The 20,731-nt window shown below is 50.4% G+C and overlaps 7 protein-coding genes across 7 annotated transcripts; 3 read left to right on the top strand and 4 right to left on the bottom strand.

Annotated features, from left to right (window-relative positions):
• Nucleotides 1–168: 168 nt before the first annotated feature.
• Nucleotides 169–3,465, bottom strand: CI109_103083 (uncharacterized protein; the record flags this gene model as incomplete). The annotated part of the gene is made up of 2 exons (XM_032001471.1): nt 169–408; nt 556–3,465. 2 exons carry the CDS (start codon nt 3,463–3,465, stop codon nt 169–171), a joined length of 3,150 nt encoding a protein of 1,049 aa, XP_031864361.1.
• A 415-nt stretch (nt 3,466–3,880) lies between these two features.
• On the bottom strand, nt 3,881–5,185 carry CI109_103084 (uncharacterized protein; the record flags this gene model as incomplete). The annotated part of the gene is made up of 7 exons (XM_065967236.1): nt 3,881–4,025; nt 4,105–4,310; nt 4,385–4,550; nt 4,613–4,755; nt 4,821–4,931; nt 4,991–5,103; nt 5,176–5,185. The coding sequence occupies 7 exons, from the start codon at nt 5,183–5,185 to the stop codon at nt 3,881–3,883; spliced, it is 894 nt and encodes a 297-aa protein (XP_065823308.1).
• Nucleotides 5,186–5,647: 462 nt separating this feature from the next.
• CI109_103085 (uncharacterized protein) lies at nt 5,648–6,713 on the top strand (the record flags this gene model as incomplete). Its single annotated transcript, XM_032001473.1, has 2 exons — nt 5,648–6,484; nt 6,546–6,713. 2 exons carry the CDS (start codon nt 5,648–5,650, stop codon nt 6,711–6,713), a joined length of 1,005 nt encoding a protein of 334 aa, XP_031864363.1.
• A 698-nt stretch (nt 6,714–7,411) lies between these two features.
• CI109_103086 (sodium/hydrogen exchanger 3) lies at nt 7,412–10,344 on the top strand (the record flags this gene model as incomplete). The annotated part of the gene is made up of 9 exons (XM_032001474.1): nt 7,412–7,482; nt 7,607–7,778; nt 7,917–7,991; nt 8,057–8,133; nt 8,275–8,481; nt 8,555–8,787; nt 8,848–9,050; nt 9,106–10,073; nt 10,137–10,344. 9 exons carry the CDS (start codon nt 7,412–7,414, stop codon nt 10,342–10,344), a joined length of 2,214 nt encoding a protein of 737 aa, XP_031864364.1.
• A 363-nt stretch (nt 10,345–10,707) lies between these two features.
• CI109_103087 (uncharacterized protein) lies at nt 10,708–14,890 on the bottom strand (the record flags this gene model as incomplete). Its single annotated transcript, XM_032001475.2, has 7 exons — nt 10,708–11,108; nt 11,189–11,303; nt 11,376–12,470; nt 12,533–13,387; nt 13,449–13,898; nt 14,011–14,579; nt 14,875–14,890. The coding sequence occupies 7 exons, from the start codon at nt 14,888–14,890 to the stop codon at nt 10,708–10,710; spliced, it is 3,501 nt and encodes a 1,166-aa protein (XP_031864365.2).
• Nucleotides 14,891–15,193: 303 nt separating this feature from the next.
• CI109_103088 (U6 snRNA-associated Sm-like protein LSm6) lies at nt 15,194–15,804 on the bottom strand (the record flags this gene model as incomplete). Its single annotated transcript, XM_032001476.1, has 3 exons — nt 15,194–15,225; nt 15,306–15,419; nt 15,684–15,804. The coding sequence occupies 3 exons, from the start codon at nt 15,802–15,804 to the stop codon at nt 15,194–15,196; spliced, it is 267 nt and encodes an 88-aa protein (XP_031864366.1).
• Nucleotides 15,805–16,458: 654 nt separating this feature from the next.
• On the top strand, nt 16,459–19,913 carry CI109_103089 (uncharacterized protein; the record flags this gene model as incomplete). Its single annotated transcript, XM_032001477.1, has 8 exons — nt 16,459–16,811; nt 16,874–17,763; nt 17,817–17,939; nt 17,989–18,254; nt 18,319–18,598; nt 18,657–18,805; nt 18,871–19,015; nt 19,066–19,913. 8 exons carry the CDS (start codon nt 16,459–16,461, stop codon nt 19,911–19,913), a joined length of 3,054 nt encoding a protein of 1,017 aa, XP_031864367.1.
• Nucleotides 19,914–20,731: the final 818 nt, after the last annotated feature.

A 20,731-nucleotide genomic window follows, 5' to 3' on the forward strand; every position in this document is an offset into this window, starting at 1 on the left:
TGACTGTTGAAGGACCAAAACAAAGCGCTTTGCCGTCGTTTGTCAGGTCGTTCACAACCATGCATAAAGACAACTAATGATGATCTATGCTTTCCCAGTACCATACTGATCCCTCGCTCCCCTGCTCAACGATACAAAGCACCTCTCTCTTCGCTTTCGCTAGAACGACTAATCACCTCTCCCCTGCCCCAACCCTTGACTCTTCTCAACTGTCCCCGCCAAGGTCTTATGAAACCCTTCCCAAGCATCTATCAGTCCTCTCTCCCTGCTCACTAGGCCATCTAGGTACTTCTCAAGTGTAGATTTGAACTCGTCCACACGTTCTCGTTCGAATCGTACAAATTCGGATTTGACGAGTTTGGTGAGACGCTCAAATTCGGCAGCTAGTTCGCGTGCTTTTCTCTCGGCCTGCACGAAAGCGAATAGGACAGGTTAGCGTTACGGCTTGAAAGTACGAGGCAGAGTGATAGAATTGGTGACGACGATAAGGATAATGGGCAAGGGCAGTGTGAAGTTGGAAGGAACCTGGGCTGACGGAATACGACAAGGACTCACATCGGCAATCTCGATCATACTGCTCTGAACCTTCTCTCCCAACCTTCCCTGCTGTCTCATCCTCTCTCGTATCATCCTCAATCTCGTCACCTCCTTCTCCTGATTCTGCCACTGACTCCACACTTTCACCCTACCTCCAAAAGCTACTCTCACACTAGCTATAAATCTCACATACTCATCTGCCATATTGAGAAGTTGGACGACGTCCGCTTTAGCTGATTCTTCTTGGTTTTCTTTCTCCTGTTCGGCAAGTTGGGCGAGTTGTGCCAAGGCCGCAGAGAGGGATGTACCCAGATCAGATTCGGACAGAGCTAATATCGTCTCGGAATATTCGGAAATGGAAATCGATAATTCTAGTCGATGTTTGGAAGCCAGGTCGATGGATTTCGATAATGACTTCAATTGCGATTCCAAGGAATCGAGGAAATTCCTCCTCGAGTCAAACCATTCGTCCTGTTCCACGAATTTAGGTCCACCAGTCCATCCCGCCAACAGTCCCTGTTGCTGTTGTGCAAGCTGTTGTTTCTCCATAGCCGCTGCTTCCTGTTTCCTGCTCTTCGAGTCGAGGGCGAACGAATCGCTCTCCAAGAACATCCGAAGATCAGGATCCAGTTGAAGGACTGGGTGAGAAGTGATTTTGGCTAGACATCTTTCCAGGGCAGATCGTCGTGTCTCAATGAACTGATCTTGGAATCGACCAAAGGCATGTTTGTCCGGAACAGGGGGGACGATGACGCCCGGATTGTTCAGCGTGAGGACTTCGTACAACCATAGGAAATCGGAGAATCGTCGTAGAACCGTGAAATCGCCTTTGCGATAGTGGGGAGAGGTGGTTTTGGTTCGTACGGTGTACACTGTATAGCCTCGTACAGCATCGCCCATTCGATGAGGATCACTGACGGTGATCTGGAACAGCGGAGTCGAAGAGAGCTTGTTCCGGCGTGAAGGTGTCGTTGGACTTTCCGCGCTGGGTGAGAGAGTTGCGAAGCCATTGGTGGGTGACCGAGTGCTGTTGGATCGAACGGGGGATGCAAGCGAATTCTGATCATCATCGCCGGCGTTGGATTCGGAATACCGTGATGGTCCAGCACTGGAAGGAAGTGACGCTAATCCGGGTTCTCCCCAACCACCCGAACCGTTGGAAGTGGCATCATTCCCCCACGGATCTGACTTGATACTAGGACCACCTCGCCCGAACAGACCACCATCTCCATCCTGTTCATCATCGAGCACGCCCCAGCCCTTGCCACCAAACCTCGAGGAGGCAGGAGGACTAGTCGTACTATTTCCATTCCCACTCCAGCTGTCCTTGGTTGGTATGGGAGGCGGAAGACTCGTCGACGAAGCTCCAATGGAAAGCGACTTGAAGCCGTAATCCGGTTCTGGGTCCACAGGCGCTTCAAGGGGGGAGACTGAAACGCGATCGATAGAGGGGGTAGCAAGTACTGATGACGATTCGACCTCGTCACGCTTTGGTAGAGGAAGTGGGGTTGGGACGCGGGATATGGTAGGGGTAGGATTTGACGAAGTTGGCAGTGGAACAGATGTAGGTGATCGTAAGCCTGTCGGTGTGGTGGCCTTAGGTGTAGAAGCATCATGTGAGTCGGCATGGTCGGCCATACGGGTTGGCGTGGTCTCGGCGGGCTTCACCTCAATTCCATTGGCGACGGGCTTGCTTGTCTCTGCGTCAACAGCGTCTGCTGGACTTTGTTCAGCCTCAGCGGCGACCTTGCCTTCAATCACCTCCTTCACCTCCGCATCCTCCTTAGGTTCTGATTCGTTGAGCTTGTTCTGCTCTTTCTGAGTACTCTCCGCCGCAGCGCCGTCAGAAGTTTGGTCTTTTGTTACATCTGACTCCTCCCGCTTCCCATCGTCAACCCGCTTCTGCTCCTCTGCCGCTGCGTCCTTCGTATCCTCATTCTTCTCAACAACATCTTTCTGCTGCTCCTTGATAGCATCCTTCTTCTCCTCCTCCGTCTTGCTTACTTCCTTGGGCTTCTCATCATCTTGTTTCTCCGCGTCCTCCTTTTTCTCCTGTTCGACCTTCTTCTTCACATCCTCTTTCTTCGTACCTTTCCCACCTGGGGTGAATACATAAGCCTTCTTCCCCGATGCTCCGCCCTTGACAGGACTGGCTGTACCTGATCTCGAGAGCGTTGAAGCGGGAGCCGGTGTAGACTTCTTGAAAGCCTTTTTGAGAGATTGTTCAGGATCTGATTCGGCCATCAAGTCTTCGTCAATGAGTGACGAGGGGAGTTTACGCGATGGAGGGACGATAGGGACAGTTGCTGAAGGAACGGCCGGGGCTGGGGCTGCGGCTGGTGTCGTGAATGGGATATTGGCTGGATCCGAAGTTGTTGGTGCAAACGGATTACTTGTAGAAGCCGCGAATGGATCTTCTTCTTGAGCGAAACCACCGCCGGTGACAGATGGTGTGGGCAGCGTAGGTGTGCCAAACGCACTGCTTGCGTATCCGAATCCTTCTTGTTCTCTCGCAGCGATCACCGAAGGAGGATCAGGTATCATCCCTCTCCCCTGTTGTATTTCCGCATCGCGTTCACGTTCCAGTTGTTGGACATAGGGCGAGACTGTGAGTTCTTCTTTAGGTGATTCAGGATCGAATCCACCTGTCGAAGTGATACTCGTCGTAGTGGTGGGAAAGGTTGGAAGGTATGTTGATGACGTACCAGCTCCCGCCAGGCCAGGACTGGTGGATGCGAAAGGATTATGAGACGATTCACCTCCACCCCCACCACCACTACCAAGGGTAGGGATGGTGGTCGTGTCGGAGAATGGATTGGCCCATGGATCGTGCTCCTCAGCGTTGGAGGCTCCGCCAGAGTTCCATGATGGACGAGCTGGAGCGATTGTCGAAGAAAGGAGATTCGCGAAGGAAGCTTCTTCGTCCATCGCGTAGTCTGTGTTCGAGCTAGCGCGAGCTCTGTGGTGAAAAGATGTATAATGGAGTCACAATGTGATTGATGAGAGTAAATGGGCGAATCCAGTTGAATGCAACGGCGTGCTGCTGACCGGGTACGTGCAGGCGACCAAAGCACCCGACCGCGGACAACAATAAACGCTAAAAGTGGCATTTAGACCACGGCTTATTATCAATTGCTCTTGCTTGCATACACGACATCGCATTATCAGCCAACAGAGATGGGTCTATACCGCATGGTACCATAGAATGTGTAATGCACAGCACGCATTCAATGTGGACATGACGCGAATGAATCCTCCTTAAGGGCATGTCACTCGTGTTGCATGAGTGGGTATATTCAACTATGCTATGGCTCCTTCATCGCTATTATTACACATCTTACCATCACACATTCTCTACACCGCCTTCACGTGCTGTATGAATAGATGTATTAGCGCCAACTAACGAGAGATGACACCGAGCGTAACTTACCAAATCATCAATGGTTGAGAATAACATTCCCTCTGACATAAGGTATTCGATAGCCTCCCTATACACAGTCACAAGTCAGCATGCTTGCGCGCGGCACCACAGTCGGATTTTTGAGTTCATTCAGGACAGTCACTCACATAACATCCTCGCTCTTCGCATTTCCAACTTGTCTGGACACCAGAGACACATGCACTCCGTCTTCCGACTCGTCCGTTGAGACGTACTCCATGATCTTCCTTTGAAGAGGTGGCAAGCTCGCGTAGGTTGACTCCATACCTCCGCTCGCTTGGACACCGGCATTGTAGTCGTTCTGGACCGCTCCCTTCACATCACCATTACCACCCTGTGATAGAAAGAGACCCTACGTCAGTCCTTGCGTAATGCAGCAGACATACGCAAGATAGACCAGGAACTCACCCCGCCGACACTTCCTCCTCGTAATGTCAGGCTGACATATAATGACTTCAGAAGGTGGTGGTACACCTCGTTGTGGTCCGTTATCGGTCGGATGTGTGTAGCAGAGACATGTCGTTTCCCGCCGAACATCTTGATGGAACCCATGATCCCGACGTAGTGATCTTGTCTGTGAGAAAGATTCGTTCAATTAAGGCTTCACACCGATGTTGTTCCAACAGAGATACTCACTCTACACCTTTAGACTTTCCCGCCTCGTCATCTGCTGAATCGAGCCATAATCGGACATCGATATATCCCGTTCCATCACCGATTTCGTATGAAACGTTGGTTGCTGATGCAGAAGAATTGCGGACAGAACCAACGAGGAGAATCTAGAAAGAGTTGAGCGTCAGCTTTCCTGCTTCATCATCGCATTCAATGACACGGCGCAGCTCACCTGTGCAACATCAACACCATCGATCGTAAAGTCGGCATCTGGATGAACTTGCTCTGCACTCAAGACCTGCTTGATAGTGACAGGTCGAATCGTCTGGTTTCCTCCCTTCCCCTATACAAGCACGATATTCAGCTTGGTGTTCCGAACATATACCATAGAGGTTGACTGACCCGTTTGCCGCCACCTGGTGAGTCCTGACTACCGTATGGTGATCCATTCCCACCACCTGCAACGAAACCTCCTCCACCACCTGCTCCTCCATAGTAAGGATTTTGACCGTCGTCTAGATATTGGGTCAGCATCGAATGTCCCGTTTTCCCTTGAAAATGGAAGGAAGGAGGTAGTAGATACTCACAGTTGCTCATCTTCAGGTTCTGGATATAATTTGAATTGGGTTTTTATGTAAAGCAGGAAGGGAAGGGAATGCGGTTATAAAGTAATGTACAGACAGGTTGACTGGACTTGTATTCCAAGAAAGATGAGAGGACGTGACGCGTCTGATGTGGGTCACGTGGTTTGGCAAGAGACAGCTTGGGATAAATCGGAACTAAATATACTGTTGGAAATAATAAATACCCGGTTAGGTGGGATCAGAAGTTGTCAACACGCCATAATAAGCACGATTCCCACTGTGCACACTCCCCCCCTTACTTCTCACATCACATGACTTGCTCTCTTCTCCACTTCCATTGACCACCCCCCCCGCATCCTTCCTGGGTCCGTTATTGACAACAAAGAGTCTCCTACACTCTCCTACACTCTCCTTCACACGCTGTCTGGACCACTTCTTATATTGACTACAACTGCTAAGTAGTGACATCACCACTATGTCAGTTGCCAACGCTCAAGCAACGGCTTCAAACCAGTCCCCTGCTCCCCCTGCATCACCGCATCCATTTGATAACCTCGACCCGACATTACATCAACCCCCAACCCTCAACAGTCTTTCCGGCACCGATCTCGGACAAGGAGAATCGTCCACTTCTTCCACTGTCAATGCCAATCCTTTAAACGAGTTCGCCCAACAAGTCCTCGGTAGGGAAGATGCCGAAAACTTGTTAGATTTCGGAAGGAGCAATCATTCCATCTTAGGAGAAGGAGAGAGTTTCGGTGAATTGTTAGCTGCGGATAGGAGGAATGAGAGAGGGAGTATAGAGAGAGACGAGGATAGGGATCATCAACACGATCACGATCACGATCATGACCATGATCACGATCATCATCATGGGGATCTGCAAGTGGATCAAGGACAAGAAGATCAAGGTATGACAGGGTTGGAAGGAGAAGAACAGTTAGGTCAAGGATTGGAACATGCGATCAGTGGGAATGGGAACAACGGTGTCATAGGTCCATTAGGCATAAGAGGTGGGAAGAGAAAGCGACTAGGAGACGAACTTGCTTTAGACGGAGATGGTCAACCGATAGAACCGCAAGAATATGCCCGGCTGAAGAAGGACAGTCATAAAGAAGTAGAGAGGAGAAGAAGGGAGAACATCAACGATGGGATCAACGAGATCGCCCAACTTATTCCCGGTGGTATGGAGAAGCAAGGGAAGGGAACGCTGTTGAAACGCGCGGCGCAATATGTCGCCGAGTTGACGGAAAAGGTTTCGAGAGCAGATGAGGAGATTGCAAAGCGTGAAGCGGAGAAGGAAAGCTGGAGGGTGAGTGGAACGTCATCTCATGACTGCCTGCAAACACTGATGTGTTACTTCATGGTTATAGACCGAATACACTCAAGCTCAAATACGATTAGGAGAAGAAGAGACTCGATCATTGCGATTCGAGACTTCGTGGCGAGAAGCGGAAGATAGAGCTGCAAGCTCCAACTTCGAGCTGGAAAGACTGAAGGCGGAAGTCGAAGAGCTGAAGGCTCGCGTAGCAAGTCAATAATGAGCATTGGACGAGAAGGGGGACACTGTCGATGGACTACCAAGTAAGGGAAGGGTAGATTTTGGGTTGTTGTTTGGTTTTTTTGTATTATGGCTTGGTACTGTATAACACAGGTACAGTACCATTGTGTTCAAACATCAGTTCCTTATGGTAATGATCCCGCGTCGTTACCCATATGCACAATCAAAGTGGATCAAGGACGTCAGCAGTTACAGATAAAGAGCAGTTACACTTACCCCAGGTCACTCACTGCCACAAGGGTGACAATCCCTCCCAAAAGGCGGAGGTCAGCGCCTCTATCTTGCTCACGCTTCGTTGGGTACGTGTACGTAGTAACGTGTTTCACTCAATATTCTCTATTGGATACCCATGTCACTCGTGCATTCAACTCTCTAGCTACGTACATACTGTGACTCGTATTTAGAAAGCTCGAGACCGATTTGAAACGAGCCGACGCGAAATACACGAACTGCGGATATCAGCTCAACCGCTTTCCCTGCGTCCCGTCCCCGAGGTCACTCAATTGTCAGGTGTCTGCGGCTACACGACATATCATACAACCCAGTCATTCGCCTTTCGTTGTCACAGTGAATAGCTCAAGCAGTGTTTCACAACGAACGAAGAACGCAGGCAGCTAGTAAGCCACAGTTTGCGAAGTGGTAGATCAGAAGGATCAATCCCCATAATCGCGCAACATCATGTCAACGACAGGAAGTACACCCTCAACAGGGGAAGTCCTCAACCCTGCCGATGAAGAGTTCTACGCATCGTCAGTGTACCCAGCCCTACGATCACATTTACCCATCTTCTATATCACGATCGTACCGCCTTCTGCCTTTTCTTAAGTCATACTCGTGGCACACGAAGCTGACAATCTATCATTCAACCTGCAGATGGGGTCTTTGTATCCTATGTCTTCTCCTCATCGGCGCACTTATCACATCCTACTATCTCCAGATCAAGAGGATAAGAGCGGTACACGAGACGGTTGTCTCAATCTTTGCGGGGATGGTAGTGGGACTGATCATAAGATTGAGTCCAGGACATATGATTAGAGAGATGTTGGTGAGTGAAGCAGACTTCGACTTCCCTCTATCTGTCTTGAGGATCGTTGGTCGTCGTCCCACCACACGAACCGCGCTTCCAATTTCACAGTGTGTTTCATTAGGTGGAATGCTGACTAGACCACTTGCACAATCGTAGTCATTCAAACATACATTCTTCTTCAATGCGCTGCTTCCGCCCATTATCCTCAATTCGGGCTATGAACTGAAGCAGGTATGTGAACTCCGGTATCTGAGCTGGAGATACGACGTAGAAAGCTAACAGCCTGGTTATGGTAGGAAAACTTCTTCAGAAACTTCGGCGTCATCTTGACTTTCGCGTTCATGGGAACTTTCATCACGGCTGTTGGAATTGGGTTAGTCAATCTCTCCTCTGTTGCTTAACAAAGACGTCCTTGCACTCCGCTTTGGCCCTGCTCCACCCTGACCCCTCGCTACCACCTATCAGGCTTGCCAGCTATATCTTCTGTATTCAGCGCACGCTGACAAAACTGCAGAGTCCTAGTTTATATTTGGTCCTTCCTCGGTCTGGAGGGACTCAAATTCACCCTTCTCGAATGTCTCATTTTCGGTTCCACACTATCTGCCACTGATCCCGTTACCATCCTTGCGATCTTCAACTCGGCAAAGGTCGACCCAAAGTTGTACTCTATCATCTTCGGAGAGAGTATCTTGAACGACGCTGTCTCTATCGTCATGTACGAGTGAGTGAACACTCCTATCAAGTGACACCTTATCGAAATCAAGGAAGCTAACATGGACGTGGTCCGTCACCAGGACCCTCTCCCAATTCCACGGTGAAGACATCTACCTCTCTTCGCTCTTCCATGGTGTCGGTATCTTCTTGTTCTCGTTCCTCGTCTCAATGGCCCTAGGCGTTGCATTCGGTCTAGCATGTTCTCTCGGACTCAAGCACTCCCATTTGTCTACCTACCCACACATCGAAAGTTGTATCGTCGCTTTGGTCGCTTATACCAGTTACTTCTTCTCAAATGGTATTGCCATGAGCGGTGAGTTGCAGTCCGTGCTTCTCACGTCTGATATACCGGCTGACGATCGGTTTGACCTAGGTATCGTATCCCTCTTGTTCTGCGGTATCACTTTGAAACACTACGCCTACCACACCATGTCTAAGCGGACGCAACGGACCACGAAATACATGTTCGCGGTGCTCGCGCAGCTGTCGGAGAACTTTATCTTCATCTACTTGGGTCTGAACTTGTTCACTCAAGATGTGCAAGTGTTCAAACCTCTGTTCATTCTCGTCTCAGCCGTAAGTTCAGCTGGAGGGAATCTGACGTTTGTCTTAAGCTCACCCTGATACGCAGATTGCTGTCATGGCTTCTCGTTACGCTGCGGTCTTCCCCCTCTCCGAGCTCATCAACTGGATCTACCATACCCGAGGTCAGCGACACGAGGAGTTGCCTCACTCTTACCAGATGATGTTGTTCTGGGCTGGTCTGAGAGGAGCAGTCGGTGTCGCTCTCGCTGCTGGTATCACTGGTGACAATGCCGATGCTCTTCGAACCACTATCTTGGTAGTCGTCGTGCTTACCGTTATTGTGTTTGGCGGAACTACCGCTCGTATGCTCGAAGTCCTCGGCATTCGAGTCGGTGTTGAAGATGAGGATGCTAGTTCGGATGACGAGGAAGGCTGGACAACACACCATGGTAATCTTGCGCTTCAGATGGGTCCCGGCAGCCGACGATATGCTGGACAGAACGGCCGAGGAATGATGTACGGTGATGATCCCGACGGAATCGATCTCGACTCGCCCAATGGATCACCGTACATTTCTTCGATGAACATAGGCGGACGATCGAGACAGGTTTCTCGAACATCCGCATTCGGAGGAGCCTCTCGATCTGGTTTCTCGACCAACTCTGATGATTCGGATGATGGAGAACCATTACCCCAAGCAGGACCATCAGGAGGCGACGGTTATTCGCCAGGAGAATTTGAGGCGCAAGCTGGAGATGAAGGTGGTGGTGGAGGTGCATCTCTCTCGAAACCAGGGATGATTTTCAGAGATGGACAATGGTTCACAGCTCTCGACGAACGATATCTATTGCCGTTATTCTCCAATAGCGTAACGGCCAGAAGACATCATGCGAAGAAAGCTGCTGCGTCCAGAAAGGCGAGCGTGTATAACGGTGGTGAGAGCGGAGGAGGAACGCCGAGGGGTGGCAATTCGTTGGAGATGAGTAGAGGCGGAGGGGGAGGGGACGATGATCTCTATGGAGGTGATGATGGGGGTAGTGAGAATGGGAAGAACAAAAGTCCGAGAACATTCAGGTGGGTCCGCCTCACTGCGAGCGGGTGTGGATGTCTAGATTTGATGCTAATATAACTTGACAGTGGCTCTGTGACCGACTTCTTCTTCGCGAAAGCGGATAATCAATCTGTCTCTGGTTCTTCTACGCCATTACCACTAGACACTGACTCGCGAAGCAGAACGGGTCCTGGACCTGTCAGAAGAGCAAGTGCGGATAGCAAGATGGGCGGAGCGGGAGGCAGTAATCTACCTGGTGGAGGAGGTGGCGGTGGTGCTGGGGATGGGAGGTGACTAGCCGCAGGAACGGAAGAGGAAGAGGCGGGGTTATTGTGGATTGGTCAGAGTTCCAATAGTAATAGCAAGAGCGGAGGACCATTGAGTAGAGTGAAAAGGGATTGAAAAGGATAGATAGACATCAGATCGAAAGGGTTTACTCGATACGATACGACTTATATGCATGAAAGGGCATTTTACGATCAACCTACATGGCAAGAGGTCAATTTGTTCGGGGTTGCATTATGACGAGAGCTACGTTACTTGTACAACATATTATCTACAGCAAACATGTAAATAGAACGGGACGCAAGTGATAGATATGCTATCTTGCTTTTTGATCACTCCTCGCTCGCTTGACACCCAACCGTATCGTCCCACTCACGCCATGACAGCTGTCGGTGTTGGCAGAGGCAGTGTCATGCCCGTCGTCACACCATTGACACTTGGCGTTGTCACACCATTCGTCTCTCCGGCTGCGTTCTGCACAGCGGCCATTCCTCCACCGACCCCATCAACCTCGGTCTTGACAACATCCTGCTGTAGACCCTCACCCCCTCCGTCGCCAGTCCCATCAACCTCCACAACCACTTCCTCTGGACCGTCTTCCTCTCTTTTTCGCTTCGCTTCCTTCTCTTTCCTCCAGGCTACTTTGGCCTCACTGACCAATCTCACCTTCGTAGCGCGTTGAGGGTTCAGAGGTTTGACACGAGAAGAACGAGCTTGATCTAATCGGATAAGGTCGGATGAGAAACCAGGGATGGTACGACCGAATATCGTTTCTGCAAAAGACAGCAACATCAGCATACCTTCACGGCACAAACGCAAGCAAGGATCTCCAGCATGTATGTATCACACTTACCATATGCCAGTTGAACATCTTTCCTATCAATTGTATTGCTCTTTCGATGAGCTGCTAATGAACAACTGATCTGCGATACGAGATCACAATGTTCGTCCGCCAATTGCAGCATAAGCTAAGAGTCGTCAACACATGAAACGAGTCAGTTTGAAACTCCTCCCTGCTCCACACAGGTGCCAACACTCACAGTCTCGACATCTCTATCCACCACCAACGCTTTATCGATCCCCTCTGCCAGTTCTTGCACTTTCCTCTTCTTCTGTCCTGGCATACCGCTCACTTCGCCATCTTTATCTTCACCTAACAGATCACCCTCCGCCTCATCCATGATCATCCTCAGACCTTCTGGCATCTTCTCCAAGATTACCTCTCCCATCACTCGATTCACAATACCCATCGTCCCCCTTCCAGAATGCTTCAAAGGCGGTTGGAAAGAGTTCAATTTTTCTCGAAGAGCGGCATCTGATTCAGGAGTAGGATCCCATCTCGCTCTCGCAAGTAAGGATGCTGATTTGTCAAGTTGCGGAACAGCGATATCGGACGATTGACGAACTTGATCCATCCGGACAGGTGGTCGTGCCATATCATGTTGGGAGAACTGGGCGATCAACATGCTCGGCGTGATGTTCGACGCGTGGATCTGGTTCGGTAAACCGATGGGATGTGGTTGTCCTCCTTGCACTGGCTGTTGCGGTTGTCCTCCTTGTTGACCCGGGAACGGCAGTCCATTCGCTCCCGCAGCATTGGCAGCGACAGCTGCACCGGCTGCAGCAGCAAGTTGTTGCTGTCTCGCCGCAGCGACGTTTTGAACCGCTTGGTTCACAGGGATACCAGAGTTGATCATCCGTTGAATCGCCTGAGCTTGCTGTAGATTCTGACCTTGTAGTATCTGCCCTTGAGGTTGCCCCGGTATTTGCTGAGGCATCGCCGGTCGCATCTGTGGGGAAGCCGCAGCCCCTTGACTGCTCTGACTGAGATTACGTTGTTTGTTCGGTGGTATGTGCAGGTTTGGTACAGTGTTCGCTCCGGGGAAATTGGGCGTACTGACACCGGCTGGTGGTCGAGCTTGTTGTTGCATGTTTGGCGTGCCGGGATGCTGCATTCCCATATGAGGACTGGATACTCCCGGTGGAGGAGCACCATTGGCCATATTCGCCTGTGCTTGAGCTTGAGCCTGAGCAGCAGCTTGGGCTTGAGCTTGAGCTTGCGCGGCCATCTGTTGAACAACAGCAGCTTGTGTAATACCGTTCGCCTGATTCCAAAGTGGTCGGTATTGAGGTGTCTATCAAGCACAACTTCGTCAGCACTTGAACATGAAACAAGTCAAGCATGAGCAGAACCCACTGATCGGAAAGCTGTTTCCCTCTGCTCATCAGTCATAGCAGCCAATCGCATCAACACGTTCCTCAGATTCGCCGCCTTCTCAGGTGCCATTCGGCTCGTCGCCTGTTGAAGGTTCATTTGCATCTGCTGCATCGTCATCTGTTGCTGCTGTTGCGGTGGTCTCGGTGATCCGAAGTTTTGTTGTTGCTGTTGCTGTTGTTGTTGCTGCTGCTGTTGCTGAATTGACTGCTGCTGCTGTTGAGCTTGGGCCTGGACCTGCTGTTGTAAATCTTGAAGATGTTGACCGGTCATCGGACTGCCTGCTTGCTGCAGCATTTGTGATTGACTCTGTGCACGAGCAAGAAGCTGCGCTTGAGTGAGATTGGCATTCGGGAGTTGATGTTGAGGGAGAATTCGACCTTGTGCCTGTGCCACTTGAAGCGCCTGAGCCTGTGCTTGTGCTTGTGCTGCTGCGAGTCGTTGCAGTTGAAGCTGGTGGAGTTGCTGCTGGTTCATCTGCGGACTTTGCATCTGCTGTCCTTGTTGTGTACCCGCTAACGAGTTCGCCATGACGTTCGCTTGCGGGAATTGTTGTTGCAGTTGTTGGCTCAGAACTGAGTGTTGACCTTGCATGAAGCCGGCTTGCTGTTGTTGTTGCTGCTGCTGCTGCTGCTGTTGTTGGAGGGCGTTCATCTGTTGTTGGGCCGACAGCGGAAGTTGCATCGCATTCATCTGTGGCGTTTGTTGAGGCTGTTGAACACCGTTAGGAAGGGAGACAGGATTGGTGAGACCGTTCTGGACAAGGGTTCGAGCATGATGTGCTTGCATTTGCTGCACCTGATTTCGACCCTCGGGACTGTTCATGAACTGGTCAAACTGCACAACTCAGGCGGTCAGCCAGGACTCCTTGTTTCCTTCCCTCTCAGCCCAGACTCACTAGCTTTTCCTGATCTGGACCCAACTTTCCCGCTCCCTTCAATTCATACAGTTTCGGAAAGTTCTCCACGAGCGTCTTGATCCCGCTTATCGACATCTGCATAGCTCTGCTTGTGTTGTTGCTGGGCGATTGTCGGACGGTCTGGGGAGAGGACATGGCGTGTGCTTGTGGAGAAGGAGCGGCAATGGAGCTAGGCGTAGCATGTTGCATTGGTTGTATCATCGCCTGTTGTTGTTGTTGCTGTTGTTGCTGCTGCTGTTGTTGTAGTTGTAGCTGCTGTTGGGTCATCTGTTGCTGTGGTTGCAACTGCTGCTGCTGTAAGACGGGAGTTTGACCTTGCTGTTGATGCTGAATAGCTTGTTGTTGTAGCCGTTGGGTCTTTTCTAGCATCGTGGCGAGATGTTGTTGCTGCTGAGCTTGTTGCTGCAGTCTCATCTGATCCTGGTAGTTCTGCAGCTCCGATCAGCGATTGTGTCTCGTACGGAGCGGACTCGTCCCAAATCCCAGACTGCCTTGTATAGGAAGACAGGACGCATCAAGCATTTTGGGTGAAAGGACTCACCACCTGGTTTTGAGGATTCATTTGCTGTTGCTGTTGCCCTTGTTGACCTTGTTGACCATTCTGTACCATCCCAGCTCCAGCCTGTCCTTGTTGCTGTTGCTGTTGCTGTTGCGGTTGCTGCATTCCCATCATCGGACTGGCTGTAGCTTGTCGAACTTGTGCCTGTCCTTGCATGCCTCCTGCAGCAACTCCACCAGCGTTCATCTGAGGAGTCCCTTGTATTTGATTCTGTCCACCTTGTTGTTGCTGCTGTTGTTGCTGTTGTTGTTGCTGCTGCTGTTGTTGTTGTTGTTGTTGCTGACGTTGAGCCTGTGCCCTCGCCGAGCTCTTCATAAAGGTGATCATCTTCATCCTGAAGAGCTCATTCCTCCTATCATCCGGCAATTGTCTCTCAGCCTCCGTCAACAATTGGGGGAATTTCAGCTGCAGTTGTTGCAGGTTCGCGGGAGAGAGCGAGGCGAGGGATGCGGAGACATTGTTGGCGGGTGCGGAGGAGGAAGAGGATGCTGGAGTGGACATTTTGGAAGTGGACGTGGTGGTCGGAGATGAAACAGACGGCGCGGAGCGGACTGAAGAGCGTTATGGCGGGTTATCGCATGGGTCGGTATTGTGTCTGATCAGGAGGTAGAGACAGAGTACTAGTGGTGGTGGATGTAATGGATGTATGACCGTGATGCGCAGCTGAAAATGATGGATGTAGGATAAGAAACGAAATCAAAGACATCGAATGTAACAACAGTCAGTGGCGCATTTCCTCCACCACCCGTCCTTTCGACCTCTCGAGTTCCGATCATAGTTCAACCGTATCATATCATACCTGGACTTGAGTGTGCATTCTCAGACACTGATCGTGTTCATGTGGACTCATCTTCAAGAACATGTTACGAATGTGTTGGTAGTGACATGGAGCCGTACGCCTTCTCAAATAAGCCGAGCGTTTGCAAGATGGAGCCTGCCTCGGAAAGCTAATTCGCTAATCACTGCTCTTGAGATGATTCTCATTCGCAGGCGGTGAGTGAGGGAGACCTTAGGGTACCACGAAGTTGAAGCCGGTACATGGTATGCTTTGCACTATGATGTTCATGCGTATCGTTATGGGTATCTTGCACTACTAAACCGTTCTCAAACCCAACCTCTCTGCTCCTTGTCTAACAACAACCCTTCGTCTTCACTTCTCGGGTGATCATAAATCTTCCAAAGCTGATATGTACAAGACTACAGAGGAAAGACGAATATCATCAGCTGAAGCTCGTACCGGATTTGAGGCGAGATCGTTGGCTGGATATGGAACTCACCGTTGTTTCCTCTGAGGAAACAATCACCGTACTCTGCTGTCTTTCTGCCACCAGCCCACTCCTCAGTCTCTTCGAGCGCAACGTTCATGTATCCATCGAGACATGTGAGAAGACCTAGAAGAATGAGGCAAAGTCAGGTTAGTGTAAGAATAAGTGGCAAGGATCTGCCAAGGAGCACAACAAGTTGAATGGCGTGGAGATGAAGAGCGAAGGGATGAAAGGGCAGACCTAGTGTCTACACCTTTTACCAGGAGCTGTGAGTATGCTCAAGATGGCACCCTCTGCCGATCTCCAACCGATGACCGGTTGCCCTCCACCCCCACTCCCGACCGCCCGGCCCCCCTCTCAAGTTGTTGTATCGGCTGAGCCTTCACTCACCGTGATAATCGACCCCACTGCCTATTCTGACCTTTACTCTCTTTCCAACGATGTTCTTCAAGAATTCGGAAGGGGATCCAGCTGCTGCCCCTGCGTCGGGTTCCGGTGATGCTGAGCTCATTGTGATAAGGAGCTATTGATTGCTTGTTGTATGGGTATGCAGGTGAGCAAGTGAAAGTAAGAGATCGACACATGGACTACTGTTCACAGTATACTCTGCTACCTGTCTGTCAAGAACGGTGAGAGGGAAATATAGATATTTCAGTTAGGCACCGAAAAGGATCACCGTGGGAGATACGCGCCGAGATAGGCTTGCACGGATTTTGCAATCCCTTGTAGGTACGGCCAATTCCATGCTTGCACAACCCTGAGCTCGCAATTGTCAACTGGTTAACCTACTAAATGCTATCAGAAAGATACGAGTCAGTCAGTTTACATATCGTCCATCTCCATCCATCACTTTGCTCTCATATCCTGTTAGAGAACGTCGTAACAGACGTGTCAATACAGTCAAAACACCCTCACTCAAAAGGGTCGTTGCTTTCTCAGTTGACTCGTTCGCACCGATATTGGTGTGAAAGAGTTGAAATAGCCGTTAAACAGGCTTATCAACCGCTCATCTCCGTCTTTATAAAAATAACTCTTAACCAAACCGACGCCCCGCATAACTTCAACTTCCTATCTCGTGCATCCGCATCAACTTAGCTTTATTGTCGATCAACCTTGGCTTCAAGTTTCACGCTCTTCTCCGGCACACGCAAACGCTCCTTTTAGAATGAAAATCCCCAGTGAACGAAGAACGTCGGCCGACGCATCTTACGCACCTTATTCGGTCACTTCTCCCAGATCATTCCATCCTCCCGCTCTTCCGCGTCAGAAGTCCTCTTCCTCTTCCAAGGCATCGAAAAACCCTCTGCCTACACCTCCACTTGTCACCGCTTCTTCAGGAGGAGGGGTTGATGCGAATCAACCACAATACAAGGTAGCAAGGGCAATCTCGTCATGTACGAGATGTAGATCACGGAAACAGAAATGTGATGGGAAATTACCGGCTTGTAGTGCTTGTGAGAGGGCAAAGGTGGAATGTATCGGTTTCGATGCGATAAGTAAGACAAATATCTCGAGAAAGTAAGTATACGCCCCTCTCTCTTGTGTTATTGTTGGTCAACCTTTAATCTTACCCATCGCAGCTATCTACACTCGCTCGAACAGGAAGTTACATCTCTTCGAGCCCAGGTAGCCGCCCTGACATCTTCGGACCCCATTGGGTTCGCCAAAGGACGGATCGCAGCCGAGGCGTCCGAAGCTGTTTCCTCCTTCCGTTCGGACTTCCCTATCGACCCTGCTTTGCTAAGTGACGAACCGCCTCTTCGTTCGCCCTACGATTCACCAGGACAACTACCAACACCCAGCGGAGGTGGACATCACCATCATCATCATCATCAACGACGACATTCGGACTACCCTTTCCCGACTGGGGGACTGGGAGGATTAGATTCACCTCGTTCACCTTTCCCGGGCGGCAACTCGTCCGCTGCTAGAAGTCTCGGTCAAGCGGCGAGTCTGCAAGCGACCTCGTTGACTCGTATGGTGCATGATGCGGCTCTAAGGACAGGTCATGCAGCCAATTCTGGCCTGACTAATAACCCGACTGGGTCCAATGCATCGGGCAGCGATAGAGGATCTAGCGTGCATGGTTTGGATTCGCCTGTTGGTCATACAATAGAGACTTCGGGGGACAATAATCACACATCTCCGGGAACGAGTCTTACCCCGAAATCGGCGAATGCCATCCCGAACTCAAACGGGCCTTCTCGTCGCTCGACCACAAACGCCTCGCCTTTGGCAACATCCGCTTCACTCTCAGTGTCTAGCGGCGGGAAGTCCAAGCGAAGAACATTCGCCATACCGCCTCTACCACCTCAACCTGCTGTGGAGCGATTAGTAGCCGCCTTTGTGGATTTCGTCGGAGTCACAGGACCTATCATCCACATCCCGTCATTGGGGAAACAGCTCATGAAGATGAGGGAAGGAACCGACGTGGAAGAAAGTGACGTCTTTGTGGTGATGATGGTTCTTGGTGAGTCATCCATCGTAGCATAATTATGGGGGACCTGCTGACAACGGTTGTAGCTCTGAGTACTATGGCTTCATCTCGATTCGTGGATCCTCCCAACGAGCTGAGAGCATGCTCGGAAGCGTTCCATGCCGAAGCGATGAAACATCTCGATGCAGTGTTTGAGGAACAGAGCTACAGTACGTGTTCTATCCCATCTGTGCTGTATGCCGCTGACAGCTCGAGTAGTCGGTTTGCAGGCGATATTGTTGCTCGTATGGTATTCCCTCCTCAATCCCGACAAAGGATCTATCTGGTTCCTGGTCGGTTTGGCCACGCGTACATGCGTGGACCTGGGTTATCACAACGAGCATAACGTTCAGGTCGAACAGCTCGACGCATTAGAACTCGACATGCGAAGGAGACTCTTTTGGTGTACATACAAAATGGACCGATTGCTGTCGCAATCGCTAGGCAGACCCCCCAGTATCCCGGATGGTTTCATCAATGTTCCAGTGGGTTCACTACGCGTGCATACCACGAAATGAGGTTGCAGTCACTGATCATGCGCCATCACAGTTGCCATCTGCCCTTCACGATGTCGATATTCACAACACGCACTACGGACCTCTGACCGGGGAAACTTGCTCATATAAAGCTGTTTTCTTGCATACAATCAAACTTCGCCAACTACAATCGGAGATCCTGTTTAACACGTACGGTGTCCACGGGAGCACGGGACGAATACCCAGCGAAGAATGGGCTGAAGATTGTTTCAGGCGATTGAAGGAATGGTTGACGAATTCGCCAGAACCGAGAGGAACGGTGTCGTCGGAAGGGTATTCAATCTCTTTCCACAGTGAGTGACCGGTTTGCTCAAGTCAGATGAAGCAGTTGACTAACCAGAGTGTGCGCAGATTCTTGTCTTTTGCTTTTTAGGCCTTCGCCTGGGTGTCCCCGACCTGGAAGAAAGGCCTTATCGACGGTTTTGTCGAGTTCGGGTTATATTATCAGAATCTACAGAAGGATGCAATTGAACGACAGGATTAGCTGGTTGTGGATGACCGTGAGTGTCGTTGTCAGTAATAACTATGGCTTGTGCTTGACGACTGACAATAAACACAATCACAGAGTCACTTCTCGTTTATGGCTGGATTGTCGTTCTTGTACGCCTACTTCAACCTATACAGCATGGGCGGAGGTCGGGATGTGCCTTCTATCGATGACGCGATGATGGACATCGATTCGTGTCTCGGTGTGTTGGAGTATCTTGCTCGTGAGTACTTTGTTTCTCAACCATTGAAGGTCAAGCTGACTCTGGAACAGCTCGGGTCCCGTCCGCATCGGCATGTCACGAAACGATGCGAAACCTCTCCCAGGCCATATTCGAGCAACTGTCGAAACTTGAACCACCCGAAACAACTAACTCCACTACGACTTCTCCCCGAAACATCCGCGGTGCCCCGATTTCTTCTTCTCGAGAAGACCCTCTTCCCAATGAAGCCTTCCCTACACCTTTACCGGCCGTCACGCTTCCTTACGAGTTGTCGCTGCTAGACAACCTATTCCGGAACCCTATGGCTTCGCACGACAAGGCTTCCGAATACACGAGTAACAAAGGCCCGAAAGCCAGGAAGGGCGCTGTCAAGGAGGAGCATGGGATAGGCTTCACACCTGCCCCTCAAGGCTTCCCTCCCGGAGTCTTCCACACTCCTTCTGGTGTTTCGTCAAGTCACGCGCACGGATTTGGCGGAGGAAGCCAAGCTGCGAACAATTCCGCGTTCGGAGATCCTAATACTCTACTGGGCACATTCGGTATCGTAGCTCAAATGGGAATGGGCACTAGTCCTAGTGCAAATGGGAATGGGAATGGTCCGATATTCAACTCCGACCACACATCGTCATCTGTGACCGATCCTACTACGACGTCCACGGGTCACGGGGACGAACATGCCGGACCAGGAGGAGGTGAAGGTATGGGCAGCGGTGTACATTCGATGCTGAACGGGGGTGGAGCGACGCCTACAGCCATCAGTAACAATGGTGCAAGCGGTGAAGGAGAGGGGATGGGGATGGGTTTCGATATCTTCAGTTTCTTGATGGATGAGGAAGGTGGATTGGGAGGCGGGAACTATGCGTTAGACGTCCCGGCAGATTTCAGCTTGTGGAGCTGAGTGCGAGTGATGGGATGTGGGTTGGGTTTACTAGCTTGGTTAGAGGAAGGGAATCTCCGTTGTCTGTTTTGGGTTATACATCGGGCGGAATTGATGTTTTCTGGAAGGAAGAGCATGACGTGTGTGGTGAAGGGGTGACTGACTGTATGCCATGTTGGAGTGAGGTCAGATGGACGTTGGATTGATTACTCTACTCTTGAATATGCTGTGATTGATATGAATGTATGCATTGACCGTGTAATCTACGTATTACTGATCCGGTACTATATGAGTCACCTACCAAACAAATGAATGAACCTAGTTGTTACACTGCCGTAACGAACAATTATTATTATAATTAGTAGACAGGAGTGTATTTGCTCCTCACGGCTTGGCACTTCCCTCTCTACACGTGGCAATGCAGATCCTATAGGGGGGGAAAGTTACTGTATATGGATATTCTAGGTGTAACGGAGCTAAGGTAAAATGTGAAACGGGAAGGGTAAGATGGCACAGGGTGAAAAAGACGTGGAGGAAGGTGCAGCAGCGCAAGAGAGTGAGTGCACATTTTATCGGTGCAGTAGCAGGTCTCATTGCTGTATCTAATGTTCTGATCATCAACTCCCCATTCATTCTCTTCACTACCTCACACTACACAGCATCGAGCTGCACACACACTCACCTACTTTCTTCTCTTTCCTGCTTTGAGACACACATCGTTGAGATCACTCGACTACACATTCGTTCTCTTTTTCAACTCGACTCCACAACTATACGCGTCTTTGATAGACAGACACCCACTCGGACTCGACAAAGTCTAATCTAAGAAGTAGATCTTC

Source organism: Kwoniella shandongensis, chromosome 5 (genome assembly GCF_008629635.2).
Source record: "Kwoniella shandongensis chromosome 5, complete sequence".
NCBI lineage: Eukaryota > Fungi > Basidiomycota > Tremellomycetes > Tremellales > Cryptococcaceae > Kwoniella > Kwoniella shandongensis.